Raw genomic sequence first — 25,414 nt, 5'->3', positions numbered from 1 at the left:
CTGTTTGAGGTCATCCTGGTTGGGGTAGAAGCCCGTGAGCATGGAGACCTCCATGATAGTCATTGTGGCCTCTCGATTGTTCTGGAACCTGGAAGTTCACAGCCCCAGTCTTTCCCCACTATCCTCCCACCTTTCTCTCCATGCTCCCCACTGCTGTTGTCTCTGGCTTGGACTAGCGCAGTAGCCTCCTCCCAGGTCTCCCCATGTCCCCTTTGCCACTCACAACACAGACTACCTCGCCTCGTTGCTTCAATTACCAAATGCTTTGCCTCAATCCTGACACCCTTCCACGTCACCTCCTCCCACCTCAGCATCCATTTGATCACTGTTAGCCTTGTTCCCTCTCCTGCCACCAGACCTTTGCACATGCTGTTCACTCGGCCTGGAATCTTCATTCCTGCCTCTTCATCCCGAAACACCCCTCATGTTTTCCATCTCAGCGGATGCATCACTCCCTCTGGGAAGCCTTCCCCAACCTACACCCCACACACCAGATCATTTTTTTTTTTTTAGACAGGGTCACCCAGGCTGGAGTGCAGTGGCTCAATCATGGCTCACTGTAGCCTCAGCTTCCTGGGCTCAAGTGATCCTCCAGTCTCAGGCTCATGAGTAGCTGGGACTATAGACATGCATTACCACCCTTAGCTAATTTTTGAATATTTTTTTTTTTTGAGATGAGGTCTTGCTGTGTTGTCCAGGCTGGCCTCAAACTCCTGGGCTCAAGTGATCCTCTCGGCTTCCCAAAGTGCTGGGATTACAGGCATGAGCCACCGCACCAGACCCAGATCATTCTCTGATTTGCCTCTCATGACTCTAAACCTCTCCTTTGCCACATGAAGTCACCATTGCCATTTCATTATTGGTTCTGTGTGATTATTTGATGATTGTCTGTGTCTCCTGATAGACTGTGTGCTTCGCCAGGGCAGGGAGAGGCTGCCTTGCTCATAGCTGGGTCCCTAGCTCCAAGAACAGGGTCTGGCACACAGTAGGTGCCCAATAATGTTTCTATCTGAAGCAGACCTGGGCAAAGGAGGCATGGGACAGGGCAGGACTGGGGTGGGGGCTGGGGTGTTTGGAGAAAATGAGAACCACGGGGAGAGCTTCAGGGCTTGGAGACAGCTCTGGGCATCTGAGTCATAGAGCATGTCAGCTGAGGTAGAGCCTGTCATCTGAGGACATGCAGACATGGCAGGAGGCAGGGACAGAATGGGGGACAGGCATGGAGAGGCAAGCTCGGCTGGTTCCCACTGTCCACTCAGTACACAGGGAAGGCCGCTAAGGAATCTGGATACCGGAAAGTGAGACCCTCCTCCCGCCCAGTTCAAGATCCTGGTGCCCTGACCTTGTTTCTATCCGGAGCCTAAAGGTCTCATCTCCCTTTTTATTTTCTGCAGAGAGAAGGCAGCAGTTTAGAGGCTGGGGAGCACAGTGATCAAGTGCACAGTCTCTGGAGCTAGCTTCTTGGATTCAAATCCTGACTCTGCTGTGTGACTTTGAGCAAGTTGCTTAACTTCTCTGCTTCAGTTTACTCATCCGTAAGGGGGGATCATAATATTCCCAACCCAACAGGGTTGTTGTGAGGATTAAATAAGTTAATATAAGTAAAGCCCTCAGCATGGTGCCTGATCAGTGCTTTGTAGCTATTATTATTATTGTTATTATTATTAAGAAATCAAGCAAAAAAACCAAAATCTTTTGGTGAGGTTTAGTCCCTAAAACTCATGGGACTGGTGAGGGTTGTTCCTCTTACTCTCACAGTGAGCTCCCAATAGTCCTCTCTCCTTCTTGGTGCCCCGGGCTGGGAACTGTGGAATCCAACTATTTCTCTGTTTTTTTTTTTCTTTTGAAAGAAGGTCTCACTCTGTTGCCCAGGCTACAGTGCAATGGCGCAATCATGGTTCACTGCAGCCTCCACCTGGGCTCAAATGATCCTCCCGCCTCAACTTCCTGAGTAGCTGGAACCGCAGGCATGCATCACCATGCCCAGCTAATTTTTTGTAGAGATGGGGTCTCACTATGCTACCCAGGCTGATCTTGAACTCCTGAGCTCAGGTGATCCTCCTGCCTCAGCCTCCCAAAGTGTTGGAATAACAGGCATGAGTCACTATGCCCAGCCCACTAATATCTGATCATCTCCAGAGCCCCTAATCTGGCCCGGCCTTCATCATCTCCTGCAGGACCAGTGCAGTCACCTCCTTCCTAGTCACCTGGCTCCCACCCTCACCCTCTAGAGTGGTCAGATCAGAGGGAGCCTGTGCAAACCTGTGCTAGATCACATCCCTCCTCTGTTGGGAACTTTCTATGCCCCACCTTACTCAGAACAAAAGCCAAAGTCCTCACTGTGGCTAACAAGTCCCTACACCATCTTCCGCCATCACCTTTCCAACTTCTTCTCCTAAAACTCTACCCTTACTCCTCCTGTAGCCACACCAGGCTTACCTTCTAGGGCACTGTGGAGAGTCGCATTCAGGTGGTACAGGTTGCAGTTGTCCTCCCAGGACTCTGGGGACTTGTGGTACATGGTCAGGATCTGCTGGGCCAAGACAGGGGGCTGTCAGAGCCCTTCCCCACCAACTGCCTTTCCTCTGCACCCCAATCCTTGACTTCCCAGGTCTCTGGCCATGTGGGGAATTTACTGCAAAATTGCCCCCACCGACCCCATCAGTTCCTAGGTGCAGTGGCCAGAGCAGTGTCTGCAGTCTAGACCAGCTCTGTGTAATAGAACTTTCTGCAGTGATGGAAATGGTCCCAATTGGCATTGTCCAGTATGGCAGCCATTAGCCACATGTGCTACCGAACACTTGAAATGTGGCTAGCTCAATGGAGAAACTGAATTTTGAATTTAATTTTAACCCATTTAAACTTAGATTTCACGGAGGCTTGAAGAAAGGTGTGACTTGCTCAGGGTCACATAACAAGGGCAGAGATTCAGCCATGACTCCATTGTCTGGAACACGACACCAGGCCACCTTTTGGTTAACAAAAGAGCTGTCCTCCCGGGCATACGTCATGGGGCTGGAAGATGCCATGGACGTCAGGCTGGGCATGGTGGCTCATGCCTGTAATCCCAGCACTTTGGGAGGCCAAGGCGGACAGATTACTTCAGGTCAGGAGTTTGAGACCAGCCTGGCCAATATGGTGAAACCCCGTCTCTACTAAAAACACAAAAAATTAGCTGGGCATGCTGCTGTGCACCTGTAGTCCCAGCTACTCAGGAAGCTGAGGCAGGAGAATCGCGTGAACCTGGTAGGCAGAGGTTGCAGTGAGCCAAGATCGCGCCACTGCACTCCAGCCTGGGTGACAGAGCCAGATTCCATCTCAAAAAAAAAAAAAAAAAAGTCATGGACGTCATCCCAGCACTCAGCCTCCCAAAGTGCTGGGATTACAGGCATGAATCACACTGACTGGCCTATATTTATTTATTTAGGTTACAAATAAATAATAATATGGGTATAATATATTACAATTTACTTATTTATTTTATTTTATTTATTTATTTATTTATTTATTTATTTATTTTGAGACAGAGTCTCGCTCTGTTGCCCAGGCTGGAGTGCAGTGGCGCGATCTCGGCTCCCTGCAAGCTCCGCCTCCGGGGTTCAGGCCATTCTCCTGCCTCAGCCTCCCCAGCAGCTGGGAATACAGGCACACGCTGCCACGCCTGGCTAATTTTTTGTATTTTTAGTAGAGACAGGGTTTCACCATGTTAGCCAGGATGGTCTGGATCTCCTGACCTTGTGATCTGCCAGCCTCGGCCTCCCAAAGTGCTGGGATTACAGGCATGAGCCACCGCATCTGGCCTGAAACAGAGAGTATACCTTGCCTTTATCTTGGACTTCCCAGCCTCCAGAACTGTGAGCAATAAATTTCTCTCTCTTTCTTTCTCCTTTCTTTCTCTCTTTCTTTCTCTTTCTTTCTTTCTTTCCTTCCTCTTTCTTTCTTCTTTCTTTCCTCTTTCTTTCTCACTTTTCTTTTCTTTCTTTCTCATTTTTCTTTCTTTCCTTCCTTCCTTCCTTCTTTCTTTCTTTCTTTCTTTCTTTCTTTCTCTCTCTTTCTCTTTCTTTCTTTCTTTTCTCTCTCTCTGTCTCTCTCTTTCTTTTCTTTCTTCTTTCTTTCTGACAGAGTTTTGCTCTGGTCACCCAGGCTAGGGTGCAATGGCTCAATCTTGGCCTCTGCCTCCTGTGTTCAAGTGATTCTCCTGTCTCAGCCTCCCGAGTAGCTGGGACTACAGGTGCCCGCCACCATGCCTGGTTAACTTTTGTATTTTTAGTAGAGACAGGGTTTCACCATGTTGGCCAGGCTGGTCTCGAACTCCTGACCTTAGATGATCCTCCCTCTTCGGCTTCCCAAAGTGCTAGGATTACAGGCGTGAGCCACCATGCCCAGCCAAGCCACTGCACCCAGTCTTTGTTTCTTGCTTTCTTGCTTTCCTTTCTTTTCTTTCTTCTCTTTCTTTTCCTTCCTTCCTTTGAGATAGAGTCTCACTCTGTCATTTAGGGTAGAATGCAAGGTCTTGATCATGACTCACTGCAGCTTCCACCTCCTGGGCTCAAGCAATCCTCCCACCTCAGCCTCTTGAGTAGCTGTGACTATAGACATGTGCCACCATGCCCAGCTAATTTTTCAATTTTTTTGTAAAGACAGAGTCTCACTCTGTTGCCCTGGTGCATCTCGAACTCCTGGACTCAAGTGATTCTCCTGCCTGGGCCTCTCAAAATGCTGGGATTGCAGACATGAGCCACCATGCTGGGCCAATTTCTGTTGTTTATAAGCCACCCAGTCTATTTTGTTGTAGCAGCCTAAACAGACTAATACAGTAGAATACAAGACCTACCGAGATGGTGCCTCTCCCGTTGCCACTGGTTTTGATCTCTAGGTTGTCCCGGGCAAGGAACTGAAGAGAACAAAGAGGAAGATTTAAGGGTGGAGGAAGCAGCAAAGTAAGGGTCAAGTGTAGGGGGATGTGGAGCCTGAACACTCACCAGGGCCTCGGTTATTCCCTAACCTGGGACCTGGTGATTCATTTTCCATCTCTCTCCACGCAGATGGTTTTGCTTTTCCCTCTTCAGAGAGCATTTGTGGTGTCTACACTGTCATAGATCAACTGGAACTGCTCATCCAGCCTGTGTATTTTTTTTTTTTTTTGAGACCAGGTCTCAGTCTGTAGCCCAGGTTGGAGTGCAGTGGTGCAATCTCAGCTCACTTCAGCGTGCCTCTGCCTCCTGGGCTCAAGCAATCCTCCGTCTTAGCCCCCCAAGTAGCTGGAACTACAGGTGTGTGCCACCATGCCTGGCTAATTTTTTTTTTTTTGTATTTTTTTGTAGTGACAGGATCTAACTATGTTCCCTGTGCTGGTCTTGAACCCCTGACCTCAAGTGATCCACCTGCCTTGGACTCCCAGAGTGTTGGGATTACAGGCGCGAGCCACCATGTCCAGCCTAAGGCTGTGTCTTTTTTTTTTTTTTTTTTTTTTTGAGACAGAGACTCGTTTTGTTGCCCAGGCTAGAGTGCAGTGGCGTGATCCCAGCTCACTGCAACTTCTGCCTCCTGGATTCAAGCTATTCTCCTGCCCTGCCTCAGTCTCCCAAGTAGTTGGGACTATAGGCTTGTGCTGTCACACCCAGCTAATTTTGGTATTTTTAGTAGAGATGGGGTTTCAGCATGTTGGCCAGGCTGGTCTCAAACTCCTGACCTCAGATCATCTGCACGGCTCAGTTCAGGCTGTGTCCTAATGTGCATCCCTGGAATCTGTTCTCTTTGGAGCATTTCCAAGGTTCCCTGTGCATGGAGCTCCCGTGAGCCCCTTCTCACTGGCACCTCTGCACCTCTCTTTATTTTTCTTTGCCTTTTAAAACTGATGCATAATGGGCTGGGTGCAGTGGCTCATGCCTGTAATCCCAGCACTTTGGGAGGCCGAGGCGGGTGGACCACCTAAGGTCAGGAGTTCGAGCAGCCTCGCCAACATGGTGAAACTCCGTCTCTACTAAAAAATACAAAAATTAGCTGAGCATGGTGGCAGGCGCCTGTAATCCCAGCTACTCGGGAGGCTGAGGCAGGAGAATCGCTTGACCCCAGGAAGCGGAGCCTGCAGTGAGCTGAGATTGTGCCACTGCACTCCAGCCTGGGCGACAGAGTGAGACTCCATCTCAAAAAAAAAAAAAATTGATGCATAATGGATGTACATAGTTTCAAGGCACGTGTGATAATCTAATGCACTCATATAATGTGTAAAGATCAGATCAGTGTACCTCAGATATCCATCACCTTAAATATTTGTCTTTTCTTTATGCTAAAATCATTCTAATTCTTTTCTTCTAGCTGTTTTGAAATATGCAATAGATTATTGTAAACTATAGTCATCCTGTGAATCTATCAAACACCCAGTCTTATTTCCTCTATCGAACCATATGCTTGTACCCATTAATCAACTTCTTTTCATCCCTCCCTTTCTTCCTACACTTCCTATCCTCTGGAAACCACCAATCTGACCTCTGTCTTCATCTGCAGCTACTCTTGTTTTCCTCGTTATAGTCTTCTTGCATCAGCCAGAATAAAATTTTAAAAATTCACAGCCAAGCCAAAAGTAGTGGCTCATGCCTGTAATCCCAGCAATGTGGGAGGCCAAGGGGGGAGGATTGCTTGAGCCCAGGAGTTCAAAACATGCCTGGGCAATTTAGCTAGACCCCATCTCTACAAAAAAAATTGAAAATTAAGTCGGGCATGGAAGTGCATGTCTAGTCCCAGCTACTCAGGAGGCTAAGGCAGGAGGATCGTTTGAGCCCAAGAACTCGAGTCTGCCGTGAACTATGTTTGTGCCATTGCGCTCCAGCCTGGGCAACAGAGTGGGACCCTGTCTCTAAAAAACAAAAAACAACAAAAAAAAAAAAAAAGAAAAGAAAGAAAAAAAATCAGAGCCAATCACTCAAATCTCATTGCCTATAGGATCAAATATTATCACCTATAGGATCAAGTCCTAATTCTTGACATGGCCTCCCAGCCCTCACTGCTGAGCTCTGCCAGCCTGCAAGCCTCCTAATAGCCTGCTTTATTTGCTGTTCTCCTTTCTGACCACTCCTGTGCCTGACTGGCTCCGGGTCTGCACTCTATGCTGTTCCCTATGTCAGAAACACTCTTCCTTGGCTGGGCGTGGTGGCTCATGCTTGTAATCCCAGCAATTTGGGAGGCCGAGGCGGGCAGGTCACATGAGGCTAGGATTTTGAGACCAGCCTGGCCACCATGGTGAAACCCCATCTCTACTAAAACTACAAAAATTAGCTGGGCCTGGTGGTGCGTGCCTGTAATCCCAGCTACTGGGGAGGCTGATGCAGGAGAATCGCTTGAACCTGGGAGATGGAGGTTTCGGTGAGGCAAGATCATGCCACTGCACTCCAGCCTGGGTGACTGAGTGAGACTCTGTCTCAACAACAACAACAATAAAAAGAAACACTCTTCCCCTCCCTCTGCTTTCTTCATTTTGACAGCTATTTATCCAGGGACATCCACTAAACAATGCGTGACCTTAGATGAGCTGTTTTACTTCTTCTTTTCTTTTTTAGTAGAGATGGAGTCTTGCTATGTTGCCCAGGGTGTCATTTCTTTTTATTTATTTATTGTTATTTTTATTTTGAGATGGAGTTTCACTATGTCACTCAGGTGCAATCTCAGGTAACTACAACCTCCTCCCCCTGGGTTCAAGTGAGTCTCCTGCCTCAGCCTCCCGAGTAGCTGGGATTACAGGCATGCACCACCATGCCCAAGTAACTTTTGTATTTTTAGTAGAGATGGGGTTTCACTGTGTTGACCAGGCTGGTCTCGAACTCCTGACCTCAGATGATCCACCCACCTTGGCCTCCCAAAGTGCTGGGATTACAGGCGTGAGCCATGGCACCTGGCCCATTTTCTTCTAGATCTTATGGACTCTTCTAGATTCCATAAAAGCAGGGACCATGGATCTTTCATAACATAACCCCAATGCCTAGGAGAGTCACTGATACATAGTAGATGCTCAGGAAATGTTGATGGAATAGATGAATCAATACATTGACAGTATAGCCACATATCTGAGGTATGTCTTGAGGAGGGAGATCAGCAGGGACATGACGCTTGGCCTCATCTCCAGTGCCATCTCTGCATGGACTCTGGCCTGCCCCTCAGTGACATACCTTTGCTGACCGCTGTTGGTAGGCATTGCTGGGATCAATGTACCAATTCACATTCAGGGCTCTCTTGGGGGCGCTGATCTGGACGTGGAGATCCTGGACGCCCTTGAAGGGGACAGCTTCGCGGAAGCGGGTCAGAGCTTCAAGGGCCACCACCGTGGTCTGAGGGTTGGAATGGGGTGGGGAGGTGGGGGAACGTGGATCAGTACCACAGACAGCACTCGAGAAACCATCGGCTGGCGTGTCAGCACCACGGACAGCCCCACACACTCCCCCGTTGGGCTGGGTGCGTCAGCACCTCGGCTAGCGACCCTGGCCCTCACCTCCCGGAGGTCCCCATCACCTGGGTGGACCTGAAGCCTCCTCCCAGCTCCCGCTTCTTTAGTAGCCACTTGGCTATGGCGTGCGTCTCATTGTACCGGCCCAGCTCCAGCTTCTGCAGGAGTGCATAGGCTGTGGCCTCAATGATGTACAGGGAGCCCAGGTTCTGCTCATCCACCGGCCAGTGGGTTTTGTCTAGAGACAGGGACGCCCGCCTTGTCACCCAGAACTGGGCCCACCCACCTTAACCTGCCCTCTCCTTGTGTCATCTGGCCCAGTTTTCTCATCTGCCATCTTATTGATCACCTACTTTATTTTTATTTTTTGTAGAGATGGGGGAGTGGGGGTTGGCGGGGGGGTTCTCATTATGTTGTCGAGGCTGGTCTTGAGGCCAGGAGGCCTCAAGCCATTCTCTCACCTCGACCTCCTAAAGTGTTGGGATTACAGGCGTGAGCCACCGTGCCCAGTCCTGATCACCTACTTTATGTGAAGCTCTTTGCTGAGGAAACGTGGACATCCAATTTTCAGAATGACCCTAGGAGACGGGACTCTATTTTCCGATGCAGAAATTGAGTTTCAAAAAAAAGTTCCTGGCTGGGCGCGGTGGCTCACACCTGTAATCTCAGAACTTTGGGAGGCCAAGGCAAGCAGATCACCTGAGGTCAGGAGTTCGAGACCAGCCTGGTCAACATGGTGAAACCCTGTCTCTACTAAAAGAACAAAAAAATTAGCTAGATGTGGTGGTGGGTGCCTGTAATCCCAGCTACTCAGGAGGCTGGGGCAGGAGAATCGCTTGAACCCGGGAGGTGGAGGTTGCAGTGAGCTGAAATCGTGTCATTGCAGTCCAGCCTGGATGACAAAAAAAAAAAAAAAATCCTTCAGGTCCCTCTAGTCCCACTGCAAGCAAATTTTCCTAGATCCACTTTGCTTGACTTGCAGAATGGAGAAGATGGGATATGGACCCTTGGGGATGAGATAGCATCAGCCATGGGATTTTTTTTTTTTTTTTTTTTTTTTTTTGAGCTGGAGTCCCACTCTGTTGCTGGAGTGCAGTGGCGCGATCTTGGCTCACTGCAAGCTCCGCCTCCCAGGTTCAAGTGATTTTCCTGCCTCAGCCTCCCAAGTAGCTGGGATTACAGGCATGTGCCACCACGACCGGCTAATTTTTTTGTATGTTTAGTAGAGACGGGTTTTCATCATGTTGAGCAGGCTTGTCTCGAACTCCTGACGTCAAGTGATCTGCCCATCTTGGCCTCCCAAAGTGCTAGGATTACAGGCGTGAGCCACCGTGCCCGGCCCATGGGAAGGTTTTATAACCTTTCCATCCTTGACAACACCAAGCACTCTTTCCACTTCAGGGTGTTTGCTTGTGCTATTCCCTTTGCTTGAAATGTCCATGGCCTTTCATGAAGGTGTGGCTTAAAAAGGGTTTTGTTTTTGTTTTGTTTTGTTTTTTGGCTGGGCACGGTGGCTCAAGCCTGTAGTCTCAGCCCTTTAGGAGGCCGAGGTGGGTGGATCACGAGGTCAGGAGATCGAGACCATCCTGACTAACATGGTGAAACCCCGTCTCTACTAAAAATACAAAAAATTAGCCAGGTGTCGTGGTGGGCGCCTGTAGTCCCAGCTACTCGGGAGGCTGAGGCAGGAGAATGGCATGAAGCCGGGAGGCCGAGCTTGCAGTGAGCCGAGATCACACCACTGCACTCCAGCCTGGGGGACAGTGGGAGACTCCATCTCAAAATAAATAAATAAATAAATAAATAAATAAATAAATAAATAATATTTTTTTTTTGGCCGGGCACGGTGGCTCATGCCTGTAATCCCAGCCCTTTGGGAGGCCGAGGCAGGCGGATCACCTGAGGTCAGGAGTTTGAGACCAGCCTGGCCAACATGGTGAAACCCTGTCTCTATTAAAAATACAAAAATTAGCCGGGCGCAGTGGTGGATGCCTGTAATCTCAGCTACTTGGGAGGCTGAGGCAGAAGAATTGCTTGAACCCGGGTGATGGAGGTTGCAGTGAGCCAAGATCGTGCCACTGCACTCCAGCCTGGGCGACAGAGCCAGACTCCGTCTCGAGGAAAAAAAAAAGTTTTTATTTTTTATTTTTTTGTTTTTTTAATAGAGACAGAGTCTTGGTCTATTGCCCAGGCTGGAGTGCAGTGGGGTGATCACAACTCACTGCAGCCTTGACTTTCTGTACTCAAGTGATCCTCCTGCCTCAGCCTCCCTAGTAGCTGGGACTACAGGTGCACACCACCACACCCAGCTAATTACAAACTTTTTTTATAGATGGGGTCTCACTATGTTGCCCAGATTGGTCTCGAACTCCTGGCCTCAAGAAATCCTCCTGTCTCGGACTCCCAAGTAGCTGGGATTACAGGCATGAGCCATCACACCTAGCAGGTATGTCTTTCCATCTTTCATCTCAGCCCTCCAACCTGTACTCCCCTCCCCTTGCCATCTCTCCCACCCACCTTGTGTGTTATCATCTCAGTTCTTGTCACATTTTGGAATTATTATTATTATTTTGAGATAGAGCCTCCCTCTGTCACCCAGGCTGGAGTGCAGTGGTGTGATCTTGACTCACTGCAACCTCTGCCTCCTGGGTTCAAGTGATTCTCCTGCCTCAGCCTCCCAAGTAGCTGGGATTACAGTCACCCGCCACCACGCCCAGCTAATTTTTACATTTTTAGTAGAGACGAGGTTTCACCATGTTGGCCAGGCTGGTCTCGAGCTCCTGACCTCAGGTGATCCACCTGCCTAGGCTTCCCAAAGTACTGGGATTACAGGCATGAGCCGCTGCTCCCAGCCTCAGTTTGGAATTATATAGTGACCTGTCAATCTTCTGATTGTCTCCTCCAAGGACGGTGGGCCCTTGAGGGCAGGGAACTTATCAGTGTTGCTCACCTTGGTCTCACAAGGTCTGAGCTCAGGAGCTGATACACAGTGGATGCTCAGGAAACACTAAGTGATGAATGACACATTGCTGGATTTGAGATCACCCCCTCCCCACTCCATGACTGAGGTTGATTAAGAAGCATCCCACACCCACTAGGGCTGGCAAAGCTGTCTAGGCGGTCATTGGCTTGGGAGCTGTTGGCAAGGGCCAGTGCATAGGAGGCTATGGCTACGGCAAAGGTTGTCTGAATGTCAGGAAGTTTTCTCTCCAGGAAGCCACGGGCTCTCTCAATGCTGGCCATCAAATTCTAGAGGGTCAGAGGGAGGGGCCAGAGGGAGATGATCAGAGGAAAGAAGTCTGGGAGTTAGAGGGACCCGGAGGGACGTAAGGGTGGGGGAGCTTTCCAGATGCTGGGGCTAGAGGACCTTACAGATCCCGTGCTCCTCTCTGGGGTCCTACCTTCTGTCTGCACAACTCCTTTCCCTCATTCAGGGCTATCAGGACAAGAGCTGTGAGGGATACATCCTCCTTGGAGCGTTGGTAGCCACCCTGTGGATGCAGAGTCCCATCTGTAATTCCCTCAGCATCTTGGAGATGCCTTCCTCAGCCTCTCCTGTCTGACCCTGAGAAGTTTCCAGGTACCCAGCTCTGGGCTGGATGATGGTGGAGGTGGGATGAAGACAGAGAGTAGAGATTTGCCTCCCTGGGGTCTGCCCTACTAACAAAAGCTATCGGCCGGGCGCGGTGGTTCATGCCTATAATCCCAGCACTTTGGGAGGCCATGGCAGGAGGATCACCAGAGGTCAGGAGTTTGAGACCAGCCTGGCCAACATGGTGAAACCCTGTCCCTACAAAAATACAAAAATTAGCTGGGCATGATGGTGGGTGCCTGTAAGCCCAGTTACTGGGGAGGCTGAGGCAGGAGAATTGCTTGAACCCGGGAGGCAGAAGTCGCAGTGAGCTGAGATCACACCGTTGCATTCCAGCCTGGATGACAGAGCGAGACTCTGTCTCAAAAACAAAACAAAACAAATAAACAAACAAAAAGCTATCAACACAAGAAGCTGAGCTCTGTAGACCATCTCAGAGCATTCTAGCAGCAGCCCCATTTTACTGATGAGAAAACTGAGGTCAGAGTGGCAAAGTCTTCCCATTGCTAGAAAATGGCCAGTTCAGGGTCCAAACACCACTTTAGTACCCTGGCTTCCACCCTCATCCCCTGTCTGGACTTGAATAGTGACCCCAAAATTCATGTTCACCCGAGACCTCAAGATGTGATCTTATTTGGAAATTGAGTCTTTGAGGATGTAATTAAAATTAAGAAATGGTCATACTGGATTAGGGTGGACCCTAAGTCTAATAACTGGTGTCCTTATAAGGTCATGTCGGCTGGGCGTGGTGGCTCACGTCTGTAATCCCAGCACTTTGGGAGGCTGAGGTGGGTGGATCATGAGGTCAGGACATTGAGACCATCCTGGCTAACATGATGAAACCCCGTCTCTACTAAAAATACAAGAAATTAGCTGGGCGTGGTGGCACAAGCCTGTAGTTCCAGCTTCTCGGGAGGCTGAGGCAGGAGAATGGCATGAACCCGGGAGGCGGAGGTTGCAGTGAGCTGAGATTGCACCATTGCACTCTAGCCTGGGCAACAGAGCAAGACTCTGTTTCAAAAAAAAAAAAAAAAAATCCGGGTGCGGTGGTTCACGCCTGTAATCCCAGCACTTTGGGAGGCCAAGGCGGAGGGGGATCACGAGGTCAGGAGTTCGAGACCAGCCTGGCCAATATGGTGAAACTCTGTCTCTACTAAAAATACAAAAAGTAGCCGGACATGGTGGCACTTGCCTGTAGTCCCAGTTACTCAGGAGGCTGAGGCAGAAGAATCGCTCGAACCCGGGAGGCGGAGGTTGCAGTGAGCTGAGATTGTGCTACTGTACTCCAGCCTGGGCGACAGAGCAACCCTCCATCTCAAAAAAAAAAAAAGAAGGTCATGTCAGTGCTAGGGGTGATGGCTCATGCCTGTAATCCCAGCACTTTGGGAGGCCAAGGTGGGCAGATCACCTGAGGTCAGGAGTTCAAGACCAGCCTGGTCAACATGGTGAAATCCCGTCTCTATTAAAACTACAAAAATTAGCCGGGCATGGTGGTGCATGCCTGTAGTCCCAACTACTCGGGAAGCTGAGGCAGGAGAATCGCTTGAACCCAGGAGGCAGAGGTTGCAGTGAGCCAAGATTGCGCCATTGCACTCCAGCCTGGGCAACAGAGCGAGACTCCATCTCAAAAAAAAAAAAAAAAATTAGCCAGGAATGGTGGTGTGCATCTGTAGTCCCAGCCACTGAGGAGGCTAAGGCAGGGAGATCTCTTGAGCTCAGAAGTCTGAGGCTGTAATGAGCTATGATTGAGCCACTGCATTCCAGCCTGGGCGACAGAGCAAGATCCTGTCCCTAAAAATAATAATAGGCTGAACCCAGGAGGCAGAGGTTGCAGTGAGCCAAGATCGTGCTACTGCACTCCAGCCGTGGCTCATGTCTGTAATCCCAGAACTTTGGGAGGTCGAGGTGGGCAGATCACTTGAGGCCAGGAGTTTGAGACCAGCCTGGACAACATGGTGAAACCCCATCTACTAAAACAAAAATGTAAAAATTAGCTGGATGTGGTGGCATATGCCTGTAATCTCAGCTACTCGGGTGGCTGAGGCATAAGAATGGCTTGAACCCAGGAGATGGAGGTTGCAGTGAGTTGAGATCATGCCACTGCATTCCAGTCTGGGTGACAGAGTGGAACTCTGTCTCAAAATAAATAATAATAATAATAATAATAATAATAATAATAATAATTTGGCCTGGTGCATGCAGAGAGGGCAGCAAAAGTGCTTTTTGGAGGAGAGTTGAAGGAGCCCGTGAGTGGTTAAATGAGAATAGTGAGAAGGGAGGGGTGAGGTGAGGCCTAGGAGGTGATACAAAGATAGCTGTGAGCCACAGCAGGTATTTGAACAGGGGAGAGACCTGCTGGGCTGCGTTTGAAAGACATTTCTGGATGCTGGTTTGAGGGGACTCTTGGTGGGGATGGGTGTGCAAGCTGGGGAGGACTCAGTTCCTGAGGGAGGAGGGCCAGGGCGAGCCACTGCTTGATGTGGGGATGAAGAAGAGATGGGTTCCCAGATATGCCCAGCCTCACCCACATTCTAACAGAGTATGAGGTGATTCAGACCAGGGGGGATATTATCCTTGGCGCTGAGCCTCAGCTCTTTCCTGTTCTCATTCTGCCCGAGAACAGATTGGGAGCCTGAAATCCTCCTCTTAGGGCACAGAGTCCCTGGGATTTGTTTGAATGGCCCAGGCAGGAAGGGCTGTGATCACCTGCATGGATGTCATGACCACAGGGCCCTTCTCCAGGAAGTGCCCATCCTCTGCCTGCCTGTCGATGATGATCCAGTTGGCCATGTCACAGAGAGAGGACAGGCTAAGTACTTGGGTCCTCATCATAGAGTAGTCCAGGGCAAAGACATGGAACACATAGCTTGTGAGCCTGTCAGGAGAGAGCGAAGGTGACACCTGCGAACCGCAGCCAAGGGGGCTCTGGGATAGGGAAGTCTACACCATGGTCCACACCATTCCAGGTGGACCCCTGTCATTCACCGCTGCCCAGGTCTGCCAGCGTAGAATGCCCCAGGGCTGTGCGCTGGACACCCCAAGACCCCACGACTCTACAGTGTGGATGCTCCTGGGTCATCAGACCCCAGGCTGGCCCCTTGGGCTTCCAGGGTGGCAGTGGCAGGAGAGACAGGGTCATCCTCACCAAGTGCTTCCTGGGTTCCCCTTGGAGGTGTGGTAGGTGCCATCTGAACTCCGGTGGGTCAGCATCCGAGTGTAGCCTGGGGAAACAGAGCAGGGCTTTGAGGGACAGTCAGTGTTATCAGGAATAACCTGGCAGGCAGGGACTGGAGGTGACACGGGGGTGTCACACATAGAGGTAATCTAGAAGGGAAGACCTGTTGTCCAAGTGTACTTTGGAGGGGTGTTTAGGGCCCAGATGTAAGTGAGGAGCAGGGCTCAGGAATGACTTTGAGGGACCCAGGATGCAGTTGTCTCTGGGTGTAACCCAGGAAACCTTCACCTCAGGGACTCTGGGGCAGGGCATGCTACCCTTGGAGTTGCTGCTGGAAGAAATCATAGAAGGTGTTGTTGTCCACATGTAACCTGGGAGATGGGGCAACTTGAGGGGTGCTACGTGGGAGTTTTCTTTTATTTTTTTTTGAGATGGAGTCTTGCTCTATCGCCCAGGCTGGAGTGCAGTAGTGCGATCTCGGCTCACTGCAACTCCGCCTCCGGGGTTCAAGTGATTTTCCGGCTTCAGCCTCCCGAGTAGCTGGGATCACAGGCATGCGTCACCACACCTGGCTAATTTTTGTGTTTTTAGTAGAGATGGGGTTTCACCATGTTGGCCAGGGTGGTCTCGAACTCCTGACCTCAGGTGATCCACCTGCCTCGGTCTCCCAAAGTGCTGGGATTACAGGTGTAAGCCACCAGGCCCGGCCCTCTTTTTATTTATTTTTATTTTTTTGAGACTAGGTCTCACTCTCTCACCCAGGCTGGAGTGCAGTGGTACAATCATAGCTCACTGAAGCCTCACCCATCCCTGGTCAAGCTATCCTCCCACCTCAGCCTCCCAAGTAGCTGGGACTACAGGCATGTGCCACCACACCAGGCTAATTTTTTTAGAGATGAAGTCTCACTATGTTGCCCAAGCTAGTCTCAAACTCTGGGGCTCAAGCAATCCTCCCACTCAGGCTCCTGAGTAGCTGAGACTGCAGGCGTGAACCACCATACCTAGCCAATTTTAAAATTTTTTGTACAGATGGGGGTCTCACTATGTTGCCCAGGCTGGTCTCAAACTCCTGGGCTCAAGTGATCCTCCTGCTCTGGCCTCCCAAAGTGCTGGGATTACAGGCGTGAGCCACCATACCCAACCTTTCAGGTGTATTCCGAGCCTCGCTACTCGGGTATTACTTGAAGTTCTCCTGGAGGTTTACTGTTTGCTTGGAGCATTGGGGTGACAGTATCTGGACATTACCCGTGGGATTACTGCTTGAGAAAACCTGGAGGGAAAGTTGGAGTCTGAGGGTAACCTGGGACCAATTAACTCAGAGGTCTATGGGTGTTACTAGGGGTGTTCATCTCTGGTTGCTCCCTGGAGTGTGTGGTTGTAACCTGGGGAAGTATCAGCATACAGGTGCAACCAAGAGGCCACTGCCTGGGGTTATTCTGGGGTTTGCTGCTTGGGTGTTCCCTGGGGTTCCCTGGGAGTGGCATTGAGGGGGTGTAAACTGGGGCAGGGCCTGAGTATAACATCCTCTCGCAGGATGGCTTTTTGGGAGAAATCAGGGTGTCTGTCATAAGATTGAAGCCTGGAGGTCCGGCGTGGTGGCTCATGCCTGTAATCCCAGCACTTAGGGAGGCCAAGGCAGGTGGATCACCTGAGGTCAGGAGTTCTAGAGCAGCTTGGCCAACATGGCAAAACCCCATCTGTACTAAAAATCCAAAAATTAGCCGAGTGTGGTGGCGGGCACCTGTAATCCCAGCTACGCAGGAGGCTGAGGCAGGAGAATCACTTGAACTCAGGAGGCGGAGGTTGCAGTGAGCCGAAGCTGCGCCACTACACTCCAGCCTGGGTGACAGAGTGAGAGTCCATCTCAAAATAAATAAATAAATAAAAGTAAAAATACAAAAATTAGCCAGACATGGTGGCGGGCACCTGTAATCCAGTTACTCCGGAGGCTGAGGCTGGAGAATGGCTTGAACCTGGGAGGCGGAGGTTGCGGTGAGCCAAGATCACGCCAGTGCACTTCAGCCTGGGTGACAGAACGAAACTCCATCGCAAAAAAAAAAAAAAAAAAAAAAGATTGAAGCCTGGGAAAGTGGTCAGGTGAAGAATTCCCCACCATGGGTGTGTCACAGCTGGGGGATGACCTTGGGGAATTGGTATCAGGTTGTAGTCTGGGGAAGGAGTCATAGTTTGGGTGTTAATGCCTGAGGCGGGGGCTGGGGGGGTCCCATGAAGATTTCCCCAATCTTGGGGGTGCCCCAGCCACCCTCCGGGGAGATCCCCAGGCACCCTCATGGAGGCCTCAGGAAGGTCCCCACTCTCACCACTGACAATATTCTTCATCACCTGGTCCCTGTGCTCCACCCCGACCTTGTCTCACTGGCCGGTGGTATCCAAATAGCGGGACAGGATGATGACGGGCGTCAGGGAGCTCAGCGTCTGCTCAGGGCAGCCTGTGGGGACCCGCAGCAGCCGCTGAATCTCGTTGGGTGTCAGGCTGCCCACAATTGTCTCGCCAAGGATGTCACCTGTCGGGTGGGTGAGTTGGGTCACCCTGGGAGTGGCCTATGCCTAAGCCACCATGGTTTACTGATCGCCCCACACGGCTCCTCCTGCTCTGGTGCCTTGTGGACCTTAGAGGACCCAGCGTCAGCCCTCCCCATGTCCCTGTGTCCCCCAGCACCTTGAACGCTGATAAACACTTCTGCCTCCATGTCGGGTACCATGTTCAAGAACTGTCTTGGCACCAGTTTTGTCTGGGTCTGACCTGAATAACCACAACCTTCTGTGACAAGTGGGCTCTGGGGCTGGGGAAGTCAGGGTGCACAGAGCCCGGGGCTGGGGCTCAGAATCCCCACCTGGGCATATCCCCTCATGCCAACTGCTTCCTTCTCCCTAGCACAGCCCCAGGATCTCACATGCCCCCTGCAGATCTCACAAACCTTGGGGTTCCAGGACGATGCTATAGGACGTTTGCTGGATCTGACCCCCTTCCTGAGGGATGAGATGAGAATATAAGTCAAAAGCAAAAACAGCAACCACAGTCAAAACGACAATCGCAGTGATGGTGAGAGGAGGCATTGCTTGGCTGTAATAAGCACAGACTCTGGAGCCCAAATACCTGGGTTCGAATCCCAGCTCTTCTGCTTCCTAGCTGTGTGTCCTTGGGAAAATTAGTTACCCTCTCTCTGCCTCAGTTTTCTCATCTGTCAGAGGGGAATAATAATAGTCCCTCACTCATAGGGTTGTTTGGAGGGCTAAATTAGTTAATTTTTTTTTTTTTGAGATAGGGTCTCACTCTGTCACTCAGGCTGGAGGCAGTAGCATGATCTCAGCTCATTGCAGCCTCCACCTCCCAGGTTCAAGGGATTCTCATGCCCCAGCCTCCTGAGTAGCTGGAATTACAGGTACACACCATCAAGACAGACTAATTTTTGTATTTTTAGTAGAAATAGGGTTTTGCCATGTTGGCCAGGCTTGAACTCCTGGCCTCAAGTGATTCACCTGCTTCAGCCTCCCAAAGTGCTGAGATTACAGGCATGAGCCACCATGCCTGGCCTAGTTAATTTTTTTTCCAGAGAAAAAAAAACTTCAGGTTGCCCAGGCTGGACTCGAATTTCTAGGCTCAAATGATCCTCCCACTTCAGCCTCTCAAATAGCTGGGAATACAGGGGGATGCCACCACACCTGACTGAGTTAATATTCTTTTTTTTTGAGACCGAATCTCGCTCTGTTGCCCAGGCTGGACTGCAGTGGCACTATCTTGGCTCACTGCAAGCTCCATCTCCCGGGTTCACGCCATTCTCCTGCCTCAGCCTCCTGAGTAGCTGGGACTACGGGCGCCTGCCACCGCGCCTGGCCCAAGTTAATATTCTTAAGCATTTATATCTTAAGTGTTAAACATGTGTTTGTTAAGTAAATAAAGTTTTTTGTTTGTTTGTTTTTTAGAGAGAGGGTCTTGCTCTGTCGCCCAGGCTGGAGTGCAGTGGCATGATCTCAGCTTCAGGCTCAATCTCATGGGCTCAAGCAATCCTCCCTCAGCTTCCTGAGTAACTGCGACTACAGGTGCACAACACCATGCCAGGCTAAATTTTAATTTTTTTCTAGAGAGGTCTTGCTATATTGCCCAGGCTGATCTCAAACTCGTGGGCTCAAGCGATCTTCCTGCCTTGGCCTCCCAAAGTGCTGGGATTATAGGCATGAGCCACCAAGCCCAGCCTAATAAAGTATTTTTGATAGGCCATACACTGGTTCTGGGTCATTTTCCCAGCTCTGTGTTTTTTCAGGGATATGATGATTATCCTCATCCTGCAAGCAAGGAAACGGAGGCTCAGAACAGAGAAGTTAAGTAAGTTGCCCAAGGTCACACAGCAGAGACAAGATTAGAACCCAGGCCTGACTCCAAAACTCTCAAGTGAAGGCTTGTGACCTGACCCCCTCACATCAGTCCACTGACTAAACTTTTTTCTTTTCTTTCTTTTTTTTTTTTTTTTTTTTGAGACCGAGTCTGGCTCTGTCACCCAGGCTGGAGTGCAGTGGTGCCATCTTGGCTCACCGCATCCTCCACCTCTCAGGTTTAAGCGATTCTCCTGCCTCAGCCTCCCGAGTAGCTGGGACTCCAGGTGTGCACCACCATGCCTAGCTAATTTTTGTATTTTCAGCAGAGTTGGAGTTTCACCATGTTGACCAGGCTGGTCTCGAACTCCTGCCCTCAGGTGATCCATGCACCTGGGTCTCCCAAACTGCTGAGATTACGGGCTTGAGCCACCGTGCCCAGCCAACTGACTGAACTTTCAAATCTGTTCTCTCTCACCTCACTCCCATCTAGGAGCCTTGCTTATCGATCCTGGGCCCACCTGCCCAGCCTGGACCTGGTGGAAGCCCCACTGTCTGCACCAGTAGCTAGAGAGTTGGGGGTGCCCATTACCCAGACCAAGAGTGTCTTCTTCACGTGGTCCTGGACCCCGTAGCCCACAGCCTTGACCTCCACGTCCACTTTGCCTGTCTCCAGAGGGAGAAGCACAAAGCGTACTATCTTGGAGGAGGTAGGGGGCACGACCACCACCTGGCGGGATGGTGCTCCTGGCTTTGATGCACTGCACAGCGTCTCCTTGTGGGGGAACTCCACTCGGACCTAGGGCAGGATGGGCAAAGGGAGGGGGTATTGATGTATGGTGTGGTCCAGGACCCTAGGGTCACAGTCCCCTCCCCACCCTGAGATGCCTGCGTAGGTGACAGCGAAGCCTAGTGATGAGGACCACAGACCCAGCCTGAGTCAGAGCCCCATCTGCCATTTATGTGTTGTGTGACTCCAGGCAAGCCCTTTAACCTCTCTGTGCCTCAATTCCTCATCTCTAAACCAAGAACAATAATAGTACCCATCTGATGGGGTTGTTGTGAGGTTTAACGTCCCTTCCTTCCTTCCTTCCTTCCTTCCTTCCTCTCTCTTTCCCTCCCTCCTTCCTTCTTTCTTTCTTTCCTTTTTTTCTTTTTCTTTCTTTCTTTCCTTTTTTTCTTTTTCTTTCTTTCTTTCTCTCTCTCTTCTTTCTTTCTTTTTTCTTTTCTTTCTTTCTTTTTCTCTCTTTCTCTCCCCCCTTCTTTCTTTCTTCCTCTCTCTTTCTCTCTTTCTTTCTTTTTTTTTTTTTTTGATGGAGTCTTGCACGCTCACCCAGGCTGGAGTGCAGTGGCGCAATCTCGGCTCACTGCAAGCTCCACCTCCTGGGTTCACGCCATTCTCCTGCCTCAGCCTCCCGGATAGCTGGGACTACAGGTGCCCGCCACCACGCCCGGCTAATTTTTTGTATTTTTTAGTAGAGATGGGGTTTCACCATGTTAGCCAGGATGGTCTTGATCTCCTGACCTTGTGATCTGCCCGCCTCGGCCTCCCAAAGTACTGGGATTACAGGCATGAACCACCATCCCCGGCCCCCTTTTCTCCTTTTCCTTCCTTCCTTCCTTTCTTCCTTCCTTCCTTTCTTTCTTTCCTTCTTTCTTTCTTTCCTTCTTTCTTTCTTTCCTTCTTTCTTTCTTCTTCTTTTCTTTTTCTTTCTCTTTTTCTTTCTTTCTTTTCTTTCTCTTTCTCTTTCTTCTTTCTCTTTCTTTCTTTTCTTTCCTTTCTTTCTTTCTTTCCTTTTCTTTTCTTTCTTTCTTTCTTTGTCTTTCTTTCTTTCTTTCTTTCTTTCTTTCTTTCTTTCTCTCTCTTTCTTTCTCCCTCCCTCCCTCCCTCTCTCTTTCTTTCTTTCCTCCTCCTCCTCCTCCTCCTCTTCCTCCTCCTCCTCCTCCTCCTCTTCCTCCTCCTCCTCCTCCTCCTCTTCCTCCTCCTCCTCCTCCTTCTTCTTCTTCTTTCTCTCTCTTTCTCTCTTTCTTTCTTGGTCTCGCTCTGTCACCCAGGCTGGAGTGCAGTGGTCCAAATACAACTCAGTGCAGCCTCAAACTCCTGGGTTCAATCGATCCTCCTGCTTTAGCTTCCTGAGCAGCTGGCACCACAGGTGCATGCCATCAAGCCTGGCTAATTTTTTAAAGATCATTTTTTGTAGAGACAAGGTCTCACTTTGTCACCCAGGCTGGAGTGCAGTGGTGCAATCACAGCTCACTGCAGCGTTGACCTACTGGGCTCAAGCGATCCTCCCACCTCAGCCTCTCAAGTAGCTGAAACTGCAGGTGTGCAGCACTATGCCTGGCTAAATAAGAGAATACCTTAGATTTTCCAAAAGAGCCACCACTTCACTGACCCATAGGAATAAAAATACACTGAATTTCCTTTTCTAAAACACACTAACAGGCTGGGAATGGTGGTTCACACCTGTAATCCTAACACTTTGGGAGGCTGAGTAGGGTGGATTACTTGAGCTCAGGAGTTTGAGACCAGCCTGGGCAACATGGCAAAATCCTGTCTCTACCCAAAATACTAAAAATTAGCCAGCCATGGTGGCCCACACCTGTGATCCCAGCTACTGGGGAGGCTGAGGCACGAGAATTGCTTGCACCTGTGAGGTGAGATTGCAGTGAGCCGAGATCACGTCACTGTACTCCAGCCTGGGTAACAGGGCAAGATTCTGTTTCCAAAAATAAAATAAAATATGCTGGGTGCAGTGGCTCATGCCTGTAATCCCAGCACTTTGGGAGGCTGAAGCGGGTGGATCACTTGAGGTTAGGAGTTTGAGACCAGCCTGGCCAACATGGCGAAACCCCGTCTCTACTAAAAATACAAAACTTAGCCAGGCGTGGTGGCAGGGCACCTGTAGTCCCAGCTACTCAGGAAGCTGAGGTAGGAGAATCGCTTGAACCCGGGAGGCAGAGGTTGCAGTGAGCCAAAATCATGCCACTGCACTCCAGCCTGGGTGACAGAGCAAACTCTGTCTCAAAAAATAAATAAAATGAAATAAAGTCATTAAAAAATAAAATAAAATACGCGCTAGCAGAGATTTTGGCAGGAAGTTGAGGGCTTGGGGCTTCACCTTGGCCTGGCGATCCCTGAAATTGTACAACACGGCTTGGATCTGGACCTGCTCATTCCTGATCACGGAGGAGGGCAACTTAAGGTCCACAAAGAACGATTTCATAACTGTCAGCTCAAAGGGGTCCGAGACACAGAGACCTACAGCCAGGACAGCACATTGGGTTTAAGCAGGGGCTCCGCTGGGGGAGGGGCTGGGTAAGGTCACCATACCCCCATTCCCTTGGCACTGGGCTTGCTGCGGCTCACCTTGTCCAGCCTTGAGGCTGACCGCCACAAACTGCCACGTGGTGATGGAATCTGGCACCGTCACAGAGATGGGGTAATGGGAGATGCTGTTGTGAGTGAGAAACATCACTGAGTTTGTGCTGCATGGATAGAGCTTCTGGATTAGGGGGTCACCATGCAGGGGTATGGTCACTATTGAGGATCATCAGGTCACCTCATTAGTGACAGCATCACTAGAGGGTCATCCTTTTAGGGAATCCATTAAGATGTTTTCCCAATTGTGGGACTGTCCTGAGGCTCAATGTCACTGCTGGGGTCATTGTGCCTGGCCAGCATCCACTGATGATTGCAAGGACCTGGGACCAGATCCTGGCGTGGAGGCTGATGTCCTACCCCGATTCACTCTTTGGCAGAGTGAACTTCCTTCACAGCCAACTCTCGGGGAACAAGGTCCGTACAGGCATGTCATCCAAAAAGAGGTCATCGAAGTCCGCCTCTTCATCCGCTGGAGGGAGCAGGTGTGAGGTGGAGTCTCCTTCATGTTTCTTCCATGTTCCACAAGACTCCTTGTGGAGTCCTCCTCTCCAACCCTCCATGGCCCATATCACCCCTTAACCTGTCCCATGTCACTCTATATCCCTCCATGAAGCCCCCCACCCTGCATCTCCTGCCGTGGTCCCCTCACTTGTCCCCAGACGCAGTTGATCCTCTCGAGCCTCCCGAGTCAGGGTCTCAGACAGATGGCAGCAGTCCAGGAAAGCAGCCACACAGGCTGGACCATGGCGGACATGCCGGGTCCTCTCCTCACAGGACAGCCCCACTGGGCTCTCCTGGAGCCCAGCCTCACAGCACTTTTTCTCCAGCTCTATCTTAAACTTGTTCACTGTGGGCCAGAGTCAGAGGGAAAGAGGAGGGTTGGGCAGGACCTAAGAAGCTGGGACCCATTCACCTTGATACTATGCACACCTTGCCACTATTTAGTGATTACTCTGTGGTAGATTCTATGCCTAGTGCCTTATCTGTGCCCTTTCTGAAGCCTCGTATTGAACTCACATGGTGAGATTCTGACAAGGAAGCTGAGCCACAGAGATGTGAATTCATTTGCCTAGAGTCAAGGCTCCCAAGTGGCAGAGGTGGGACCAGAATCCATACTGCTTTTTTTTTTTTTTTTTTTTTTTTTGAGATGGAGTCTCATGCTGTCACCCAGGCTGGAGTGCAGTGGCGCAATCTCGGCTCACTGCAACCTCTGCCTCTCAGGTTCAAGCGATTCTCATGCCTCAGCCTCCCATGTAACTGGGATTACAGGTGCCCACCACCACAGCCGGCTAATGTTTGTATTTTTAGTAGAGAGAGGGTTTCACCATGTTGGCCAGGCTGGTCTTGAACTCCTGACCTCAAGTGATCCACCCGCCTTGGCCTCCCAAAGTGCTGGGTTTATAGGCATGAGCCACTATGCGAGCCTCAGAATCCATGTTTCTAACACCTGGTGCTGCCTCCCATCTTCCTCTGATTCCAGGCTCAAAGCCTTTTCTTCTGGTCCACATTTCAGCCTTCAGGATGGCAGTTTAGTCAGATATTGTCCAATGACACTCAAGACCTATCTCTCCTTTTGTCTACATTCCATCCTGAACCACAGAGGCTAGACATCTGAAAACTACATTTCCCAGACTCCCTTGCTGCTAGGGTTCTGAATGGGATTAGATGCAGCCACTGAGATGCTTTTTTGAGAGATCTGGGAGATAGAAGAGAAGCAGAAACCATTTTTCCTGCAGCAGTGGTAGCTGATGGGTGGGCTCCAGTCTATGTGTGTTTTTGTAATGGGCATGATTTCGTGTTTGATTGTCAACCTACCAGCCCTTTGAGAGATATTGGCAGCAGTTTCCTGATATTTCATGGATTGCAAGACTGAAGTGGGTGATCTTGAGTCCCAGCAAGCAGCCTTCCAACTTCCACCCCAAAAGCCCATCTAATGATTTTGTAAGCACCAAACTCCCCCTATTAGATCCCTCCCTGCTAGAAATACATAGAGTGGTTTTGGTGTCCTGTTCTAAGCCCTGATGGATACCGTAAGTTGGGGAGATGGAGGGAGACATACAGCTTTAACACTGACCTGCATTCCTCTTTGTCTCCAGCCTCTTCAGGGAGTGGCGATAGCAGCTGGAACAAGGGTCCTGGGGGCAGGGCCAGTCTGGGGGTCAGAGGGAATGATGATAGAACAACTGCCAAGATCATTATCAGTATCCTTGCTGATGTTTATTGGGTGTTTGCTGTATGTCCAGCGCTTTATATGCATCACTTCATTTCATCTGACTGCTTCCTATATTCAAGACTTGTCACTTAAAATCTGGGCGATTTTCAACAAGTCACTTAACCTCTCTGGGTGTTAATTTCCCCAGTGACATAAAATGGGCATAATCATAGTTCGATCAATGAGATCATGCATATACAAGTACTTAGCACTGGGCCTGGCATGTAATAAATAAGAACTGTTATTAATATTACAATTTATAGCTGAGAGAATACACTCTT

General features: G+C 50.1%; 2 protein-coding genes across 2 annotated transcripts; both read right to left on the bottom strand.

The window, feature by feature from the left end:
* LOC100460528 (complement C3-like) lies at positions 1 to 9,878 on the bottom strand. Its single transcript, XM_054541350.1, has 6 exons — positions 9,818 to 9,878; positions 8,503 to 8,675; positions 8,163 to 8,321; positions 4,835 to 4,894; positions 2,440 to 2,530; positions 1 to 88 (listed from the first exon to the last, which is right to left on the bottom strand). The coding sequence occupies exons 1-6, from the start codon at positions 9,876 to 9,878 to the stop codon at positions 60 to 62; spliced, it is 573 nt and encodes a 190-aa protein (XP_054397325.1). The 3' UTR covers positions 1 to 59.
* Positions 9,879 to 11,434: 1,556 nt separating this feature from the next.
* Positions 11,435 to 23,614, bottom strand: LOC100444026 (putative protein C3P1). Its single transcript, XM_024237931.3, is given in 10 exon segments — positions 11,435 to 11,686; positions 11,839 to 11,928; positions 14,736 to 14,904; positions 15,175 to 15,250; positions 17,885 to 17,968; positions 18,144 to 18,195; positions 20,267 to 20,335; positions 22,659 to 22,798; positions 22,907 to 22,992; positions 23,279 to 23,614. Coding segments are annotated over 10 exon segments (1,221 nt in total). The 5' UTR covers positions 23,482 to 23,614.
* Between the last annotated feature and the right edge of the window lie 1,800 nt (positions 23,615 to 25,414).

Source organism: Pongo abelii, chromosome 20 (genome assembly GCF_028885655.2).
Source record: "Pongo abelii isolate AG06213 chromosome 20, NHGRI_mPonAbe1-v2.0_pri, whole genome shotgun sequence".
Taxonomy (NCBI): Eukaryota; Metazoa; Chordata; class Mammalia; order Primates; family Hominidae; genus Pongo; species Pongo abelii.
Note: the sequence above shows the minus strand (reverse complement) of the source record. Positions and strands in the feature narration are given on the sequence as shown.